This window comes from Bombina bombina, chromosome 6 (assembly GCF_027579735.1).
Source record: "Bombina bombina isolate aBomBom1 chromosome 6, aBomBom1.pri, whole genome shotgun sequence".
In the NCBI taxonomy this organism is placed as follows: domain Eukaryota; kingdom Metazoa; phylum Chordata; class Amphibia; order Anura; family Bombinatoridae; genus Bombina; species Bombina bombina.
This window is the reverse complement of record NC_069504.1, coordinates 1,126,194,902-1,126,213,834: the sequence shown is the minus strand read 5'-3', so window position 1 is coordinate 1,126,213,834 and position 18,933 is coordinate 1,126,194,902. Positions and strand designations below refer to the sequence as shown.

Below are 18,933 nucleotides of genomic sequence, written 5' to 3'. Positions count from 1 at the left end.
TACACAAGGGACTAGTCCCATTCTGTCCGGACTACTGCTTGCCCCACTAGTATGTACCTTCATGTCTGTCAATTCTGAACTGGGTCTTCTCAGAATGAAATTAGACTGCACATACCTCAAAGTTGCTTGCAGCAACAAACCGCTCGACACACTGAAGATTTCTCTGTATTCCTCAGACATCTTGTGGGAAGGAAACATTGATCTCAGTTACAATTGCTGAAATCATCCGACTCAAGGCAGAATTCATCTTCCATGTTCTGCCTGAGGAGAAATAGTACACTCCGGTACCATTTGAAAATAAAAAATTCTTGCTTGAAGAAACTAAAAACTAATATTTTATCACCTCTTAAACTTTACCTACTTCCTATGAAACACAGGCAAAGAGAATGACTGGGGGAGGAGTTAAGGGAGGAGCTATATAGCAGCTCTGCTGTGGTGCTCTTTGCCACTTCCTGTTAACAGGAGGATTATATCCCACAAGTAAGGATGAAAACCGTGGACTCGGTACATCTTGTAAAAGAAAAGCTCTTCACTGACAGAGCCCCTGATTCCCCTAACAGCAAGTAGTGCAGAAGGTTAGATATGTCCCTTAAGGAATATTCCTGTAGAGAAATAAAGTCTGCACTTACCTCTTATGCTGCCCGACAGCAGGACAGCCACAACAGGGTTCAGAGGTCTATTGGGTCCCTCCTGTAGTCCTGCAGAAAGATGAAGCCTGAGTTAGATGCAGCTTAGGCCATCACAGAAAGGGCAGCATCACAGTATGGGAGGCGCAGTGAGAATTATATCCCACAAGTTCCCGTTGCTTAAAAGCCACCAAATGCTTCTCTTGTTACTGAAGAGACTGATCTGGTCTAGGCTACACCCTAGCACAAAGTAGCACTCAGTGGCACCACTTTAAAAATAATAAACTCTTGATTGAAGAATCTAAACTAACACCTCACTTTACCTCTTCCTATCACTAACACAGGCAAAGAGAATGACTGGGGTGGGAGGGAAGGGAGGAGCTATATATACAGCTCTGCTGTGGTGCTCTTTGCCTCCTCCTGCTGACCAGGAGGTGATATCCCACAAGTAAGGATAAAATCCGTGGACTCATCGTATCTTGTAAAAGAAATATATATATTTAACCCTTTAAGGACCGGACACTTCAGACAAAAACTTCCCGAAAAGACCAGAGAATGTTTAGCATTTTTGCCATCACTACATTTAAACAGAAATAGAGCCGTTTTTATATTTACCTATCAAAACTATATATATATTTTTTTAGTGGACAACCCAAAGTATTGATCTAGGTCCATTTTGGTATATTTCATGCCACCATTTGACCGCCAAATGCAATCAAATAAAAAAAAGTTAACTTTTTCACAATTTTAGGTTTCTCACTGAAATGATTTACAAACAGCTTGTGCAATCATGGCACAAATTGTTGTAAATGATTCTCTGGGATCCCCTTTGTTCAGAAATAGACATATATGGCTTTGGCATTGCTTTTAGGTAATTAGAAGGCGCTAAATGCTGCTGCGCACCACACTTGTATTATGCCCAGCAGTGAAGGGGTTAATTAGGTAGCCTGTAGGGTTAATTTTAGCTTTAGTGTAGAGATCAGCCTGACACACCCACCCCCTGATCCCTCCTTGACCCCTCTCAAACTGCTCTCTTCCCTCCCCCACCCCCCCAAAGGTCACCCCCATCTTAAGTACTGGCAGAAAGTCTGCCTGTAGAAAAATAAAAAGGTTTTTTTTTTTTTTTTTTAATTTTATATTTTCTGCAGGGTAGTATCCCCCCTCCCAACATTCCTGATCCACCCTAAACAGATCTCTAACCCTCCCCCCTCTACCTATTAGCAGTCATCTTAGGTACTGGCAGCTGTCTGCCAGTACCCAGTTTGCAGCAAAAACAGAATTTATGTTTACCTGATAAATTACTTTCTCCAACGGTGTGTCCGGTCCACGGCGTCATCCTTACTTGTGGGATATTCTCTTCCCCAACAGGAAATGGCAAAGAGCCCAGCAAAGCTGGTCACATGATCCCTCCTAGGCTCCGCCTACCCCAGTCATTCGACCGACGTTAAGGAGGAATAATAGCATAGGAGAAACCATATGGTACCGTGGTGACTGTAGTTAAAGAAAATAAATTATCAGACCTGATTAAAAAAACCAGGGCGGGCCGTGGACCGGACACACCGTTGGAGAAAGTAATTTATCAGGTAAACATAAATTCTGTTTTCTCCAACATAGGTGTGTCCGGTCCACGGCGTCATCCTTACTTGTGGGAACCAATACCAAAGCTTTAGGACACGGATGAAGGGAGGGAGCAAATCAGGTCACCTAAATGGAAGGCACCACGGCTTGCAAAACCTTTCTCCCAAAAATAGCCTCAGAAGAAGCAAAAGTATCAAACTTGTAAAATTTGGTAAAAGTGTGCAGTGAAGACCAAGTCGCTGCCCTACATATCTGATCAACAGAAGCCTCGTTCTTGAAGGCCCATGTGGAAGCCACAGCCCTAGTGGAGTGAGCTGTGATTCTTTCGGGAGGCTGCCGTCCGGCAGTCTCGTAAGCCAATCTGATGATGCTTTTAATCCAAAAAGAGAGAGAGGTAGAAGTTGCTTTTTGACCTCTCCTTTTACCTGAATAAACAACAAACAAGGAAGATGTTTGTCTAAAATCCTTTGTAGCATCTAAATAGAATTTTAGAGCGCGAACAACATCCAAATTGTGCAACAAGCGTTCCTTCTTTGAAACTGGTTTCGGACACAGAGAAGGTACGATAATCTCCTGGTTAATGTTTTTGTTAGAAACAACTTTTGGAAGAAAACCAGGTTTAGTACGTAAAACCACCTTATCTGCATGGAACACCAGATAAGGAGGAGAACACTGCAGAGCAGATAATTCTGAAACTCTTCTAGCAGAAGAAATTGCAATTAAAAACAAAACTTTCCAAGATAATAACTTAATATCAACGGAATGTAAGGGTTCAAACGGAACCCCCTGAAGAACTGAAAGAACTAAATTGAGACTCCAAGGAGGAGTCAAAGGTTTGTAAACAGGCTTGATTCTAACCAGAGCCTGAACAAAGGCTTGAACATCTGGCACAGCTGCCAGTTTTTTGTGAAGTAACACCGACAAGGCAGAAATCTGTCCCTTCAGGGAACTTGCCGATAATCCTTTTTCCAATCCTTCTTGAAGGAAGGATAGAATCCTAGGAATCTTAACCTTGTCCCAAGGGAATCCTTTAGATTCACACCAACAGATATATTTTTTCCAAATTTTGTGGTAAATCTTTCTAGTTACAGGCTTTCTGGCCTGAACAAGAGTATCGATAACAGAATCTGAGAAACCTCGCTTCGATAAAATCAAGCGTTCAATCTCCAAGCAGTCAGCTGGAGTGAAACCAGATTCGGATGTTCGAACGGACCCTGAACAAGAAGGTCTCGTCTCAAAGGTAGCTTCCAAGGTGGAGCCGATGACATATTCACCAGATCTGCATACCAGGTCCTGCGTGGCCACGCAGGAGCTATCAAGATCACCGACGCCCTCTCCTGATTGATCCTGGCTACCAGCCTGGGGATGAGAGGAAACGGCGGGAACACATAAGCTAGTTTGAAGGTCCAAGGTGCTACTAGTGCATCCACTAGAGCCGCCTTGGGATCCCTGGATCTGGACCCGTAGCAAGGAACTTTGAAGTTCTGACGAGAGGCCATCAGATCCATGTCTGGAATGCCCCATAGTTGAGTGACTTGGGCAAAGATTTCCGGATGGAGTTCCCACTCCCCCGGATGCAATGTCTGACGACTCAGAAAATCCGCTTCCCAATTTTCCACTCCCGGGATGTGGATAGCAGACAGGTGGCAGGAGTGAGACTCCGCCCATAGAATAATCTTGGTCACTTCTTCCATCGCTAGGGAACTCCTTGTTCCCCCCTGATGGTTGATGTACGCAACAGTCGTCATGTTGTCTGATTGAAACCGTATGAACTTGGTCCTCGCTAGCTGAGGCCAAGCCTTGAGAGCATTGAATATCGCTCTCAGTTCCAGAATATTTATCGGTAGAAGAGATTCTTCCCGAGACCAAAGACCCTGAGCTTTCAGGGATCCCCAGACCGCGCCCCAGCCCATCAGACTGGCGTCGGTCGTGACAATGACCCACTCTGGTCTGCGGAATGTCATCCCTCGTGACAGGTTGTCCAGGGACAGCCACCAACGGAGTGAGTCTCTGGTCCTCTGATTTACTTGTATCTTTGGAGACAAGTCTGTATAGTCCCCATTCCACTGACTGAGCATGCACAGTTGTAATGGTCTTAGATGAATGCGCGCAAAAGGAACTATGTCCATTGCCGCTACCATCAACCCGATCACTTCCATGCACTGAGCTACGGAAGGAAGAGGAACGGAATGAAGTATCCGACAAGAGTCCAGAAGTTTTGTCTTTCTGGCCTCTGTTAGAAAAATCCTCATTTCTGAGGAGTCTATAATTGTTCCCAAGAAGGGAACCCTTGTTGACGGGGATAGAGAACTCTTTTCCACGTTCACTTTCCAGCCGTGAGATCTGAGAAAGGCCAGGACGATGTCCGTGTGAGCCTTTGCTCGAGGGAGGGACGACGCTTGAATCAGAATGTCGTCCAGGTAAGGTACTACTGCAATGCCCCTTGGTCTTAGTACCGCTAGAAGGGACCCTAGTACCTTTGTGAAAATCCTTGGAGCAGTGGCTAATCCGAAAGGAAGCGCCACAAACTGGTAATGTTTGTCCAGGAATGCAAACCTTAGGAACCGATGATGTTCCTTGTGGATAGGAATATGTAGATACGCATCCTTTAAATCCACCGTGGTCATGAATTGACCTTCCTGGATGGAAGGAAGGATAGTTCGAATGGTTTCCATCTTGAACGATGGGACCTTGAGAAATTTGTTTAAGATCTTGAGATCTAAGATTGGTCTGAACGTTCCCTCTTTTTTGGGAACTATGAACAGATTGGAGTAGAACCCCATCCCTTGTTCTCTTAATGGAACAGGATGAATCACTCCCATTTTTAACAGGTCTTCTACACAATGTAAGAACGCCTGTCTTTTTATGTGGTCTGAAGACAACTGAGACCTGTGGAACCTCCCCCTTGGGGGAAGTCCCTTGAATTCCAGAAGATAACCCTGGGAGACTATTTCTAGCGCCCAAGGATCCAGAACATCTCTTGCCCAAGCCTGAGCGAAGAGAGAGAGTCTGCCCCCCACCAGATCCGGTCCCGGATCGGGGGCCAATATTTCATGCTGTCTTGGTAGCAGTGACAGGTTTCTTGGCCTGCTTTCCCTTGTTCCAGCCTTGCATTGGTCTCCAAGCTGGCTTGGCTTGAGAAGTATTACCCTCTTGCTTAGAGGACGTAGCACTTTGGGCTGGTCCGTTTTTACGAAAGGGACGAAAATTAGGTCTATTTTTTGCCTTGAAAGGCCTATCCTGAGGAAGGGCGTGGCCCTTACCCCCAGTGATATCAGAGATAATCTCTTTCAAGTCAGGGCCAAACAGCGTTTTCCCCTTGAAAGGAATGTTTAGTAACTTGTTCTTGGAAGACGCATCAGCCGACCAAGATTTCAACCAAAGCGCTCTGTGCGCCACAATAGCAAACCCAGAATTCTTAGCCGCTAACCTAGCCACTTGCAAAGTGGCGTCTAGAGTGAAAGAATTAGCCAATTTGAGAGCATTGATTCTGTCCATAATCTCCTCATAAGGAGGAGAATCACTATCGAGCACCTTTATCAGTTCATCAAACCAGAAATATGCAGCTGTAGTGACAGGGACAATGCATGAAATGGGTTGTAGAAGGTAACCCTGCTGAACAAACATCTTTTTAAGCAAACCTTCTAATTTTTTATCCATAGGATCTTTGAAAGCACAACTATCCTCTATGGGTATAGTGGTGCGTTTGTTTAAAGTAGAAACCGCTCCCTCGACCTTGGGGACTGACTGCCATAAGTCCTTTCTGGGGTCGACCATAGGAAACAATTTTTTAATATGGGGGGAGGGACGAAAGGAATACCGGGCCTTTCCCATTCTTTATTAACAATGTCCGCCACCCGCTTGGGTATAGGAAAAGCTTCTGGGAGCCCCGGCACCTCTAGGAACTTGTCCATTTTACATAGTTTCTCTGGAATGACCAACTTTTCACAATCATCCAGAGTGGATAATACCTCCTTAAGCAAAATGCGGAGATGTTCCAACTTAAATTTAAATGTAATCACATCAGATTCAGCCTGATGAGAAATGTTCCCTGAATCAGTAATTTCTCCCTCAGACAAAACCTCCCTGGCCCCCTCAGATTGGATTAGGGGCCCTTCAGAGATATTAATATCAGCGTCGTCATGCTCTTCAGTAACTAAAACAGAGCAGCCACGCTTACGCTGACAAGGGTTCATTTTGGCTAAAATGTTTTTGACAGAATTATCCATTACAGCCGTTAATTGTTGCATAGTAAGGAGTATTGGCGCGCTAGATGTACTAGGGGCCTCCTGAGTGGGCAAGACTCGTGTAGACGAAGGAGGGAATGATGCAGTACCATGCTTACTCCCCTCACTTGAGGAATCATCTTGGGCATCATTGTCATTATCACATAAATCACATTTATTTAAATGAATAGGAATTCTGGCTTCCCCACATTCAGAACACAGTCTATCTGGTAGTTCAGACATGTTAAACAGGCATAAACTTGATAAGAAAGTACAAAAAACGTTTTAAAATAAAACCGTTACTGTCACTTTAAATTTTAAACTGAACACACTTTGTTACTGCAATTGCGAAAAAACATGAAGGAATTGTTCAAAAATCACCAAAATTTTCACCACAGTGTCTTAAAGCCTTAAAAATATTGCACACCAAATTTGGAAGCTTTAACCCTTAAAATAACGGAACCGGAGCCGTTTTAAGCTTTAACCCCTTTACAGTCCCTGGTATCTGCTTTGCTGAGACCCAATCAAACCCAAAGGGGAATACGATACCAAATGACGCCTTCAGAAAGTCTTTTCTAAGTATCAGAGCTCCTCTCACATGCGACTGCATGCCATGCCTCTCAAAAACAAGTGCGCCACACCGGCGCGAAAATGAGACTCTGCTTATGCTTTGGGAAAGCCCCTAAGAAATAAGGTGTCTAATACAGTGCCTGCCGATATTATTATATCAAAATACCCAGATAAAATGATTCCTCAAGGCTAAATATGTGTTAATAATGAATCGATTTAGCCCAGAAAAGTCTACAGTCTAAATAAGCCCTTGTAAAGCCCTTATTTACGATCGTAATAAATATGGCTTACCGGATCCCATAGGGAAAATGACAGCTTCCAGCATTACATCGTCTTGTTAGAATGTGTCATACCTCAAGCAGCAAGAGACTGCACACTGTTCCCCCAACTGAAGTTAATTGCTCTCAACAGTCCTGTGTGGAACAGCCATGGATTTTAGTTACGGTTGCTAAAATCATTTTCCTCATACAAACAGAAATCTTCATCTCTTTTCTGTTTCTGAGTAAATAGTACATACCAGCACTATTTCAAAATAACAAACTCTTGATTGAATAATAAAAAACTACAGTTAAACACTAAAAAACTCTAAGCCATCTCCGTGGAGATGTTGCCTGTACAACGGCAAAGAGAATGACTGGGGTAGGCGGAGCCTAGGAGGGATCATGTGACCAGCTTTGCTGGGCTCTTTGCCATTTCCTGTTGGGGAAGAGAATATCCCACAAGTAAGGATGACGCCGTGGACCGGACACACCTATGTTGGAGAAATAGGCAGTTTAAATTTTTTTTTTTATCATACTCTTTTTCTGTAGTGTAGCTGCTCCCACTCAATACCCAAACCCCCCTCCCCCTCCCAGACCCCTTTTTTCCAAATTACCCCACATATGATCCCCTAATTGCCCCTCCGGTCCTGCCCTCCCCCAGCGATGGGCCGCCCACCCACCAACGATCTCTGCTTCGGTAACTCTGCAACTCTATTTCTGCAGTGCCCGCTCATGGAGCATGCAGAAATAGCGTGATCTAGCAATTTTGAGTGAGATCACGGAAGAGAGAAGCACAGGACTGCAGCAACATACAGGGCACGTCGCTGGTCCTTAAGGGCATAACGACCAGCGTCGTACAGGATAAAAAAAATAAAAAAAACATCAAATCCAGCTTAGCACCCAGGTGGGAAAGTGCTTGGCACTCAAAGGGTTAAATCATCTTGGACTAATCTGACCATGGTGTCTTAAAGGACCACTAAGCACAGTAGTATTGAATAATAAAAAGACAATGAAATGAGATTTCTGACAAATTTGAAAGCAAGTCCCATTTTCCTTCCCACTGCATCACATGACAGCCATCAGCCAATCACAAAATGCATATACATAAATTCTGAACTCTTGCACATGCTCAGTAGCAGCTGGATCCTCACAAAGTGCGTATAAAAAGATTGTGTGCATTTAGATAATGGAAGTAAATTGGAAAGGTATTTATAATTGTGTGCTCTATCTGAATCATGGTAGGAGCAGATGAACAGGTTTCCTTGCCAATGAACCTTGTGTGTTTGCAGTTTGTTAAATAGGCGCCTGTGTGAGTGCAGTAGTTTGTAAATGCTGTAATGTGTAACACCTAGCAATGGACTACGTACCACATAGTGCACCTATTGACTCTATACTCTGCCTACAGTTTGTTGTCACTAACAAGGTCTAAACAAAGCAAGGCATTGGCCAACCTACCGTACCTACGTCTAAACAAAGCAAGGCAGAGGCCAACCTACCATACCAACAACGTCTAAACAAAGCAAGGCAGAGGCCAACCTATCGTTCCTAACGTCTAAACAAAGAAAGACAGAGGCCAACCTAGCATACCTACAACTTCTAAGCAAAGCAAGGCAGAGGCCAACCTAGTGTAACTACAACGTCTGAACAAAGCAAGGCAGAGGCCAACCTAGCGTACCTACAACATATAAACAAAGCAAGGCAGAGGCCAACCTAGCGTAACTATATAATCTATACAAAGGTAGGCAGAGGATAACCTAGTGTACCTACGTCTAAACAAAGCAAGGCAGAGCCCAACCTATCGTACCTACAACGTCTAAACAAAGCAAGGCAGAGGCCAACCTAGCGTACCTACGTCTAAACAAAGCTAGGCAGAGGCCAACCTAGCGTACCTACAACTTCTAAACAAAGCAAGGCCGAGGCCAACCTAGCGTACCTGAAACGTCTAAGCAAAGCAAGGCAGAGGCCAACCTACCGTACCTACGTCTAAACAAAGCAAGGCAGAGGCCAACCTAGCATACCTACAACGTCTAAACAAAGCAAGGCAGAGGCCAACCTACCGTACCTACAAAGTCTAAACAAAGTAAGGCAGAGGCCAACCTACCGTACCTACGTCTAAACAAAGCTAGGCAGAGGCCAACCTAGCGTACCTACAACGTCTAAACAAAGCTAGGCAAAGCCCAACCTACTATACCTACAATGTCTAAACAAAGCTAGGCAGAAGTCAAGCTAGCGAACCTACAACATTTAAACAAAGCTAGGCAGAGGCCAAGCTAGCGTACCTACTTCTAAACAAAGCAAGGCAGAGGCCAACCTACCGTATCTACAATGTCTAAACAAAGGTAGGCAGAGGATAACCTAGCGTACCTACTTCTAAACAAAGCAAGGCAGAGGCTAACCTAGCATACCTACAACGTCTAAACAAAGCAAGGCAAAGGCCTACCTAGCGTAACTACAACGTCTAAACAAAGGTAAGCAGAGGATAACCTAGCGTACCTACGTCTAAACAAAGCAAGGCAGAGGCCAACCTAGCGTACAAAGCTAGGCAGAGTCCAACCTAGAGTACCTACAACGTATAAACAAAGCAAGGCAGAGGCCAACTTAGCGTAACTACAACATCTAAACAAAGGTAGGCAGAGGATAACCTAGCGTGTACCTACATCTAAACAAAGCAAGGCAGAGGCCAACCTAGCGTACCTACGTCTAAACAAAGCAAGGCAGAGGCCAACCTACTGTACCTACAACGTCTAAACAAAGCTAGGCAGAGGCCAACCTAGCGTACCTACAACGTCTAAACAAAGCAATGCAGAGGCCAACCTAGCGTACCTACAACGTCTAAACAAAGCAATGCAGAGGCCAACCTAGCGTACCTACAACGTTTAAACAAAGCAAGGCAGAGGCCAACCTAGCGTACCTACAACGTTTAAACAAAGCAAGGCAGAGGCCAACCTAGCATACCTACAACGTCTAAACAAAGCTAGGCAGAGGCCAACCTAGCATACCTACGTCTAAACAAAGCAAGGCAGAGACCAACCTAGCGTACCTACAACGTCTAAACAAAGCTAGGCAGAGGTCAAGCTAGCGAACCTACAATGTCTAAGCAAAGCAAGGCAGAGGCCAACCTACCGTATCTACAATGTCTAAACAAAGGTAGGCAGAGGATAACCTAGCGTCCCTACACCTAAACAAAGCAAGGCAGAGGCTAACCTAGCGTACCTACAATGTCTAAACAAAGCAAGGCAGAGGCCAACCTAGCATACCTACAACGTTTAAACAAAGCAAGGCAGAGGCCAACCTAGCATACCTACAACGTCTAAACAAAGCTAGGCAAAGCCCAACCTACTGTACCTACAACGTCTAAGCAAAGCTAGGCAGAGGTCAAGCTAGCGAACCTACAATGTCTAAACAAAGCAAGGCAGAGGCCAACCTACCGTATCTACAATGTCTAAACAAAGGTAGGCAGAGGATAACCTAATTACCTACGTCTAAACAAAGCAAGGCAGAGGCCAACCTAGCGTACCTACAACGTCTAAACAAAGTAATGCAGAGGCCAACCTACTGTACCTACAAAGTCTAAACAAAGCTAGGCAGAGGTCAACCTAGCGTACCTACAATATCTAAACAAAGGTAGGCAGAGGATAACCTAGCATACCTACGTCTAAACAAAGCAAGGCAGAGGCCAACCTAGCGTACCAACGTATAAACAAAGCTAGGCAGAGGCCAACCTAGCATACCTACAACGTCTAAAAGTAAGGCAGTGGCCAACCTACTGTACCTATAACGTCTAAACAAAGCTAGCCAGAGGTCAACCTAGCGTATCTACAATGTCTAAACAAAGCAAGGCAGAGGCCAACCTACCGTACCTACAACGTCTAAACAAAGCAAGGCAGAGGCTAACCTACAGTACCTACCACGTCTAAACAAAGAAAGGCACAGGCCAACCTAGCGTACCTACAGCATCTAAACAAAGCTAGACAGAGGCCAACCTAGCGTACCTACATCGTCTAAACAAAGCTAAGCAGAGGATAACCTAGCGGACCTACAACGTCTAAACAAAGCTAGGCAGAGGCCAAGCTTGCGCACCTACAACATTTAAACAAGGCTAGGCAGTGGCCAAGCTAGCGTACCTACATCTAAACAAAGCTAGACAGAGGCCAACCTAACATACCTACAACGTCTAAACAAAGCAAGGCAGAGGCCAAGCTAGCATACCTATAACGTCTAAACAAAGCTAGGCAGAGGCCAAGCTAGCGTACCTACAACGTCTAAAAGCAAGGCAGAGGCCAACCTACCGTACCTACGTCTAAACAAAGCAAGGCAGAGGCCAACCGAGTGTACCTAAAACTTTTAAACAAAGCAAGGCAAAGGCCAACCTAGCATACCTACAACATCTAAACGAAGCAAGGCAGAGGCCAAGCTAGCATACCTATAACGTCTAAACAAAGCTAGGGAGAGGCCAAGCTAGCGTACCTACGTCTAAACAAAGCAAGGCAGAGGCCAACCGAGTGTACCTAAAACTTTTAAACAAAGCAAGGCAAAGGCCAACCTAGCATACCTACAACTTCTAAACAAAGCAAGGCAGAGGCCAACCTAGCGTACCTTACGTCTAAACAAAGCAAGGCAGAGGCCAACCTAGCATACCTACAACGTCTAAACAAAGCTAGGCAGAGGATAACCTACCTTACCTACAACGTCTAAACAAAGCAAGGCAGATGCCAACCTACCATACCTACAATGTCTAAACAAAGCTAGGCAGAGGATAACCTAGCGTACCTACAACGTCTAAACAAAGCTAGGCAGAGGATAACCTAGCGTACCTACAACGTCTAAACAAAGCAAGGCAGAGGATAACATAGCGTACCTTTGCATCCAATAACAGATTGTCTGGTTTGATATCTCTGTGGATAAATCCCAGCTGATGAATAGCATCAATTGCTAGCACAGTCTCTGCAATATAAAACTGTGTTTCTTCCTCTGTCAACGTGTCCTTTTTCATAAGCAAAGTCATCATGTCCCCTAAAGGAGAGAAATAAACAGAATAGATTTACATGTAATCATTGTGTCTATTTACTTATACGATCATATCACGCATCAGCAATTATTTGTTAAAGGGACAGTACATACAAGACATTTCAACTCTAAATGATTTAAAACAAAGATCCTTTTTACTGCAAATGTTTTTCAATTGCCAAACTCCGTCCATCATTTGCCTTATTTGGAGGAGCCAATCTGAGCTTTAGTCTGCAGATAACAAGACTAGCCACTGTCATTATGTTAGTATAAAATGCATTTATTTGTAGTTATCAGTTAAAGCCAATAAAGGAAAGACATGTAGCAGTGTTAGCCTTAATAAGTCAGCAGATGATTTTCAAGTTCTGAGAATTAGAAAATCCTCAAGTTTCAGAGTTAAATTACATGAAAAGGGGACAATATAATGAAAGTATAATGCAAAGTTGTTTCATCGCACGTAACTAAATATTTTAGTTATAAATCTCATGGTGTTTACTGTCCCTTAAAGAGAGTAGTGTGACCTTTATTACCTCCTGGTAAGAACTCCATGATCAGGTAAAGATTCCTTTTATCCTGAAAGCTGTAGAACATTTTTACCACCCAGGCACCATCTGCTTCCACTAATATATCGCGTTCTGCCCGGATATGCGCCACCTTCATAGAAAACAAAACAATATATATACAAAACAATATAAATATATATATATAAGTCATTGTATACTAAACCCTTGCAGAATACAGTCAGATTGTCACATGGTACTAAACCCTTGCAGAATACAGTTAGATTGTCACAGGGTACTAAACCCTTGCAGAATACAGTCAGATTGTCACAGGGTACTAAACCCTTGCAGAATACAGTCAGATTGTCAGAGGGTACTAAACCCTTGCAGAATACAGTTAGATTGTCAGAGGGTACTAAACCCTTGCAGAATACAGTTAGATTGTCAGAGGGTACTAAACCCTTGCAGAATACAGTTAGATTGTCAGAGGGTACTAAACCCTTGCAGAATACAGTTAGATTGTCAGTGTGTACTAAACCCTTGCAGAATACAGTCAGATTGTCACAGGGTACTAAACCCTTGCAGAATACAGTTAGATTTTCAGTGTGTACTAAACCCATGCAGAATACAGTTAGATTTTCAGTGTGTACTAAACCCTTGCAGAATACAGTCAGATTGTCACAGGGTATTAAACCCTTGCAGAATACAGTCAGATTGTCACAGGGTACTAAACCCTTGCAGAATACAGTTAGATTGTCAGTGTGTACTAAACCCTTGCAGAATACAGTCAGATTGTCAGTGTGTACTAAACCCTTGCAGAATACAGTCAGATTGTCAGTGTGTACTAAACCCTTGCAGAATACAGTTAGATTGTCAGTGTGTACTAAACCCTTGCAGAATACAGTTAGATTGTCAGTGTGTACTAAACCCTTGCAGAATACAGTTAGATTGTCACAGTGTACTAAACCCTTGCAGAATACAGTTAAGATTGTCACATGGTACTAAACCCTTGCAGAATACAGTCAGATTGTCACAGGGTACTAAACCTATGCAGAATACAGTCAGATTGTCACAGGGTACTAAACCCATGCAGAATACAGTCAGATTGTCACAGGGTACTAAACCCATGCAGAATACAGTCAGATTGTCACAGGGTACTAAACCCTTGCAGAATACAGATTGTCACAGGGTACTAAACCCTTGCTGAATACAGTTAGATTGTCAGTGTGTACTAAACCCTTGCAGAATACAGTCAGATTGTCACAGGGTATTAAACCCTTGCAGAATACAGTCAGATTGTCAGTGTGTACTAAACCCTTGCAGAATACAGTCAGATTGTCACAGGGTATTAAACCCTTGCAGAATACAGTCAGATTGTCACAGGGTACTAAACCCTTGCAGAATACAGTCAGATTGTCACAGGGTACTAAATCCTTGTAGAATACAGTTAGATTGTCAGTGTGTACTAAACCCTTGCAGAATACAGTTAGATTTTCACAGGGTACTAAATCCTTGTAGAATACAGTTAGATTGTCAGTGTGTACTAAACCCTTGCAGAATACAGTTAGATTGTCAGAGGGTACTAAACCCTTGCAGAATACAGTTAGATTGTCAGTGTGTACTAAACCCTTGCAGAATACAGTTAGATTGTCAGAGGGTACTAAACCCTTGCAGAATACAGTTAGATTGTCAGTGTGTACTAAACCCTTGCAGAATACAGTTAGATTGTCAGTGTGTACTAAACCCTTGCAGAATACAGTTAGATTGTCACAGTGTACTAAACCCTTGCAGAATACAGTTAGATTGTCACATGGTACTAAACCCTTGCAGAATACAGTCAGATTGTCACAGGGTACTAAACCTATGCAGAATACAGTCAGATTGTCACAGGGTACTAAACCCATGCAGAATACAGTCAGATTGTCACAGGGTACTAAACCCTTGCAGAATACAGATTGTCAGTGTGTACTAAACCCTTGCAGAATACAGTTAGATTGTCAGTGTGTACTAAACCCTTGCAGAATACAGTCAGATTGTCACAGGGTACTAAACCCTTGCTGAATACAGTTAGATTGTCAGTGTGTACTAAACCCTTGCAGAATACAGTCAGATTGTCACAGGGTACTAAACCCTTGCAGAATACAGTCAGATTGTCACAGGGTACTAAACCCTTGCAGAATACAGTCAGATTGTCAGTGTGTACTAAACCCTTGCAGAATACAGTTAGATTGTCAGTGTGTACTAAACCCTTGCAGAATACAGTTAGATTGTCAGTGTGTACTAAACCCTTGCAGAATACAGTCAGATTGTCACAGGGTACTAAACCCTTGCTGAATACAGTCAGATTGTCACAGGGTACTAAACCCTTGCAGAATACAGTCAGATTGTCACAGGGTACTAAATCCTTGTAGAATACAGTTAGATTGTCAGTGTGTACTAAACCCTTGCAGAATACAGTTAGATTGTCAGTGTGTACTAAACCCTTGCAGAATACAGTCAGATTGTCACAGGGTACTAAACCCTTGCTGAATACAGTTAGATTGTCAGTGTGTACTAAACCCTTGCAGAATACAGTCAGATTGTCACAGGGTACTAAACCCATGCAGAATACAGTCAGATTGTCACAGGGTACTAAACCCTTGCAGAATACAGATTGTCAGTGTGTACTAAACCCTTGCAGAATACAGTTAGATTGTCAGTGTGTACTAAACCCTTGCAGAATACAGTCAGATTGTCACAGGGTATTAAACCCTTGCAGAATACAGTCAGATTGTCAGTGTGTACTAAACCCTTGCAGAATACAGTCAGATTGTCACAGGGTATTAAACCCTTGCAGAATACAGTCAGATTGTCACAGGGTACTAAACCCTTGCAGAATACAGTCAGATTGTCACAGGGTACTAAATCCTTGTAGAATACAGTTAGATTGTCAGTGTGTACTAAACCCTTGCAGAATACAGTTAGATTTTCACAGGGTACTAAATCCTTGTAGAATACAGTTATATTGTCAGTGTGTACTAAACCCTTGCAGAATACAGTTAGATTGTCAGTGTGTACTAAACCCTTGCAGAATACAGTTAGATTGTCAGAGGGTACTAAACCCTTGCAGAATACAGTTAGATTGTCAGTGTGTACTAAACCCTTGCAGAATACAGTTAGATTGTCAGAGGGTACTAAACCCTTGCAGAATACAGTTAGATTGTCAGTGTGTACTAAACCCTTGCAGAATACAGTTAGATTGTCAGTGTGTACTAAACCCTTGCAGAATACAGTTAGATTGTCACAGTGTACTAAACCCTTGAAGAATACAGTTAGATTGTCACATGGTACTAAACCCTTGCAGAATACAGTCAGATTGTCACAGGGTACTAAACCTATGCAGAATACAGTCAGATTGTCACAGGGTACTAAACCCTTGCAGAATACAGATTGTCAGTGTGCACTAAACCCTTGCAGAATACAGTTAGATTGTCAGTGTGTACTAAACCCTTGCAGAATACAGTCAGATTGTCACAGGGTACTAAACCCTTGCAGAATACAGTTAGATTGTCAGTGTGTACTAAACCCTTGCAGAATACAGTCAGATTGTCACAGGGTATTAAACCCTTGCAGAATACAGTCAGATTGTCACAGGGTACTAAACCCTTGCAGAATACAGTCAGATTGTCAGTGTGTACTAAACCCTTGCAGAATACAGTTAGATTGTCAGTGTGTACTAAACCCTTGCAGAATACAGTTAGATTGTCAGTGTGTACTAAACCCTTGCAGAATACAGTTAGATTGTCAGTGTGTACTAAACCCTTGCAGAATACAGTCAGATTGTCAGTGTGTACTAAACCCTTGCAGAATACAGTCAGATTGTCACAGGGTATTAAACCCTTGCAGAATACAGTCAGATTGTCACAGGGTACTAAACCCTTGCAGAATACAGTCAGATTGTCAGTGTGTACTAAATCCTTGCAGAATACAGTTAGATTGTCAGTGTGTACTAAACCCTTGCAGAATACAGTTAGATTGTCACATGGTACTAAACCCTTGCAGAATACAGTTAGATTGTCAGTGTGTACTAAATCCTTGTAGAATACAGTTAGATTGTCAGTGTGTACTAAATCCTTGTAGAATACAGTTAGATTGTCAGTGTGTACTAAACCCTTGCAGAATACAGTCAGATTGTCACAGGGTACTAAACCCTTGCTGAATACAGTTAGATTGTCAGTGTGTACTAAACCCTTGCAGAATACAGTCAGATTGTCACAGGGTATTAAACCCTTGCAGAATACAGTCAGATTGTCAGTGTGTACTAAACCCTTGCAGAATACAGTCAGATTGTCACAGGGTATTAAACCCTTGCAGAATACAGTCAGATTGTCACAGGGTACTAAATCCTTGTAGAATACAGTTAGATTGTCAGTGTGTACTAAACCCTTGCAGAATACAGTTAGATTTTCACAGGGTACTAAATCCTTGTAGAATACAGTTAGATTGTCACAGGGTATTAAACCCTTGCAGAATACAGTTAGATTGTCAGTGTGTACTAAACCCTTGCAGAATACAGTTAGATTTTCACAGGGTACTAAACCCTTGCAGAATACAATCAGATTGTCACAGGGTATTAAACCCTTGCAGAATACAGTTAGATTGTCACAGTGTACTAAACCCTTGCAGAATACAGTTAGATTTTCACAGGGTACTAAACCCTTGCAGAATACAGTTAGATTGTCACAGGGTACTAAACCCTTGCAGAATACAGTTAGATTGTCAGTGTGTACTAAACCCTTGCAGAATACAGTCAGATTGTCAGTGTGTACTAAACCCTTGCAGAATACAGTCAGATTGTCACAGGGTACTAAACCCTTGCAGAATACAATCAGATTGTCACAGGGTATTAAACCCTTGCAGAATACAGTTAGATTGTCAGTGTGTACTAAACCCTTGCAGAATACAGTTAGATTTTCACAGGGTACTAAACCCTTGCAGAATACAATCAGATTGTCACAGGGTATTAAACCCTTGCAGAATACAGTTAGATTGTCACAGTGTACTAAACCCTTGCAGAATACAGTTAGATTTTCACAGGGTACTAAACCCTTGCAGAATACAGTTAGATTGTCAGTGTGTACTAAACCCTTGCAGAATACAGTTAGATTGTCAGAGGGTACTAAACCCTTGCAGAATACAGTTAGATTGTCAGTGTGTACTAAACCCTTGCAGAATACAGTTAGATTGTCACAGGGTATTAAACCCTTGCAGAATACAGTCAGATTGTCACAGGGTACTAAACCCTTGCAGAATACAGTTAGATTGTCAGTGTGTACTAAACCCTTGCAGAATACAGTCAGATTGTCAGTGTGTACTAAACCCTTGCAGAATACAGTCAGATTGTCACAGGGTATTAAACCCTTGCAGAATACAGTCAGATTGTCACAGGGTACTAAACCCTTGCAGAATACAGTCAGATTGTCACAGGGTACTAAATCCTTGTAGAATACAGTTAGATTGTCAGTGTGTACTAAACCCTTGCAGAATACAGTCAGATTGTCAGTGTGTACTAAACCCTTGCAGAATACAGTCAGATTGTCACAGGGTATTAAACCCTTGCAGAATACAGTCAGATTGTCACAGGGTACTAAACCCTTGCAGAATACAGTCAGATTGTCACAGGGTACTAAATCCTTGTAGAATACAGTTAGATTGTCAGTGTGTACTAAACCCTTGCAGAATACAGTCAGATTGTCACAGGGTACTAAACCCTTGCAGAATACAGTTAGATTGTCACAGGGTACTAAACCCTTGCAGAATACAGTCAGATTGTATCAGAATGTAAATGTATCTTCTCTGCTGTGAAAAATAAGCCAGTAATCACCTGACTATGAGAAACACATACAATAATGCAGTGCTACACAGTATTGCTAAACACTGACATGGAGAAATAGGTTACAATGTTTGTGTTTTTGCTTTACTGCAGCTGAAGAATTACTGTATATTAGTTTAAAACCCCAGCTACAAATAGCAATAAGACTGTAGTAGCACTAAAAAAAGTGTTGGATAGTTCCATATTTGACCTCTTTAAATAGGACATGAAACAAAAGGTTTCTTTCATGATTCAGAAGCAGCATACATTTTAAACTATTTTCTTCTTTTATCTAATTTTATTGTTCTCTTGATA

At 42.6% G+C, this 18,933-nt stretch overlaps 1 protein-coding gene across 2 annotated transcripts in view; it reads right to left on the bottom strand.

Moving 5' to 3' along the window:
* The window catches only part of STK38L (serine/threonine kinase 38 like), a 205,875-nt gene that overhangs the window by 40,119 nt on the left and 146,823 nt on the right, over positions 1-18,933 (bottom strand). For both annotated transcript variants that reach the window (XM_053719097.1, XM_053719096.1), the window contains 2 exons: positions 12,798-12,921; positions 12,119-12,273 (listed from right to left, as the gene is read on the bottom strand). In XM_053719097.1, coding sequence (XP_053575072.1) covers positions 12,119-12,273; positions 12,798-12,921 — 279 coding nt within the window. The remainder of the gene's footprint in view (positions 1-12,118; positions 12,274-12,797; positions 12,922-18,933) is intronic.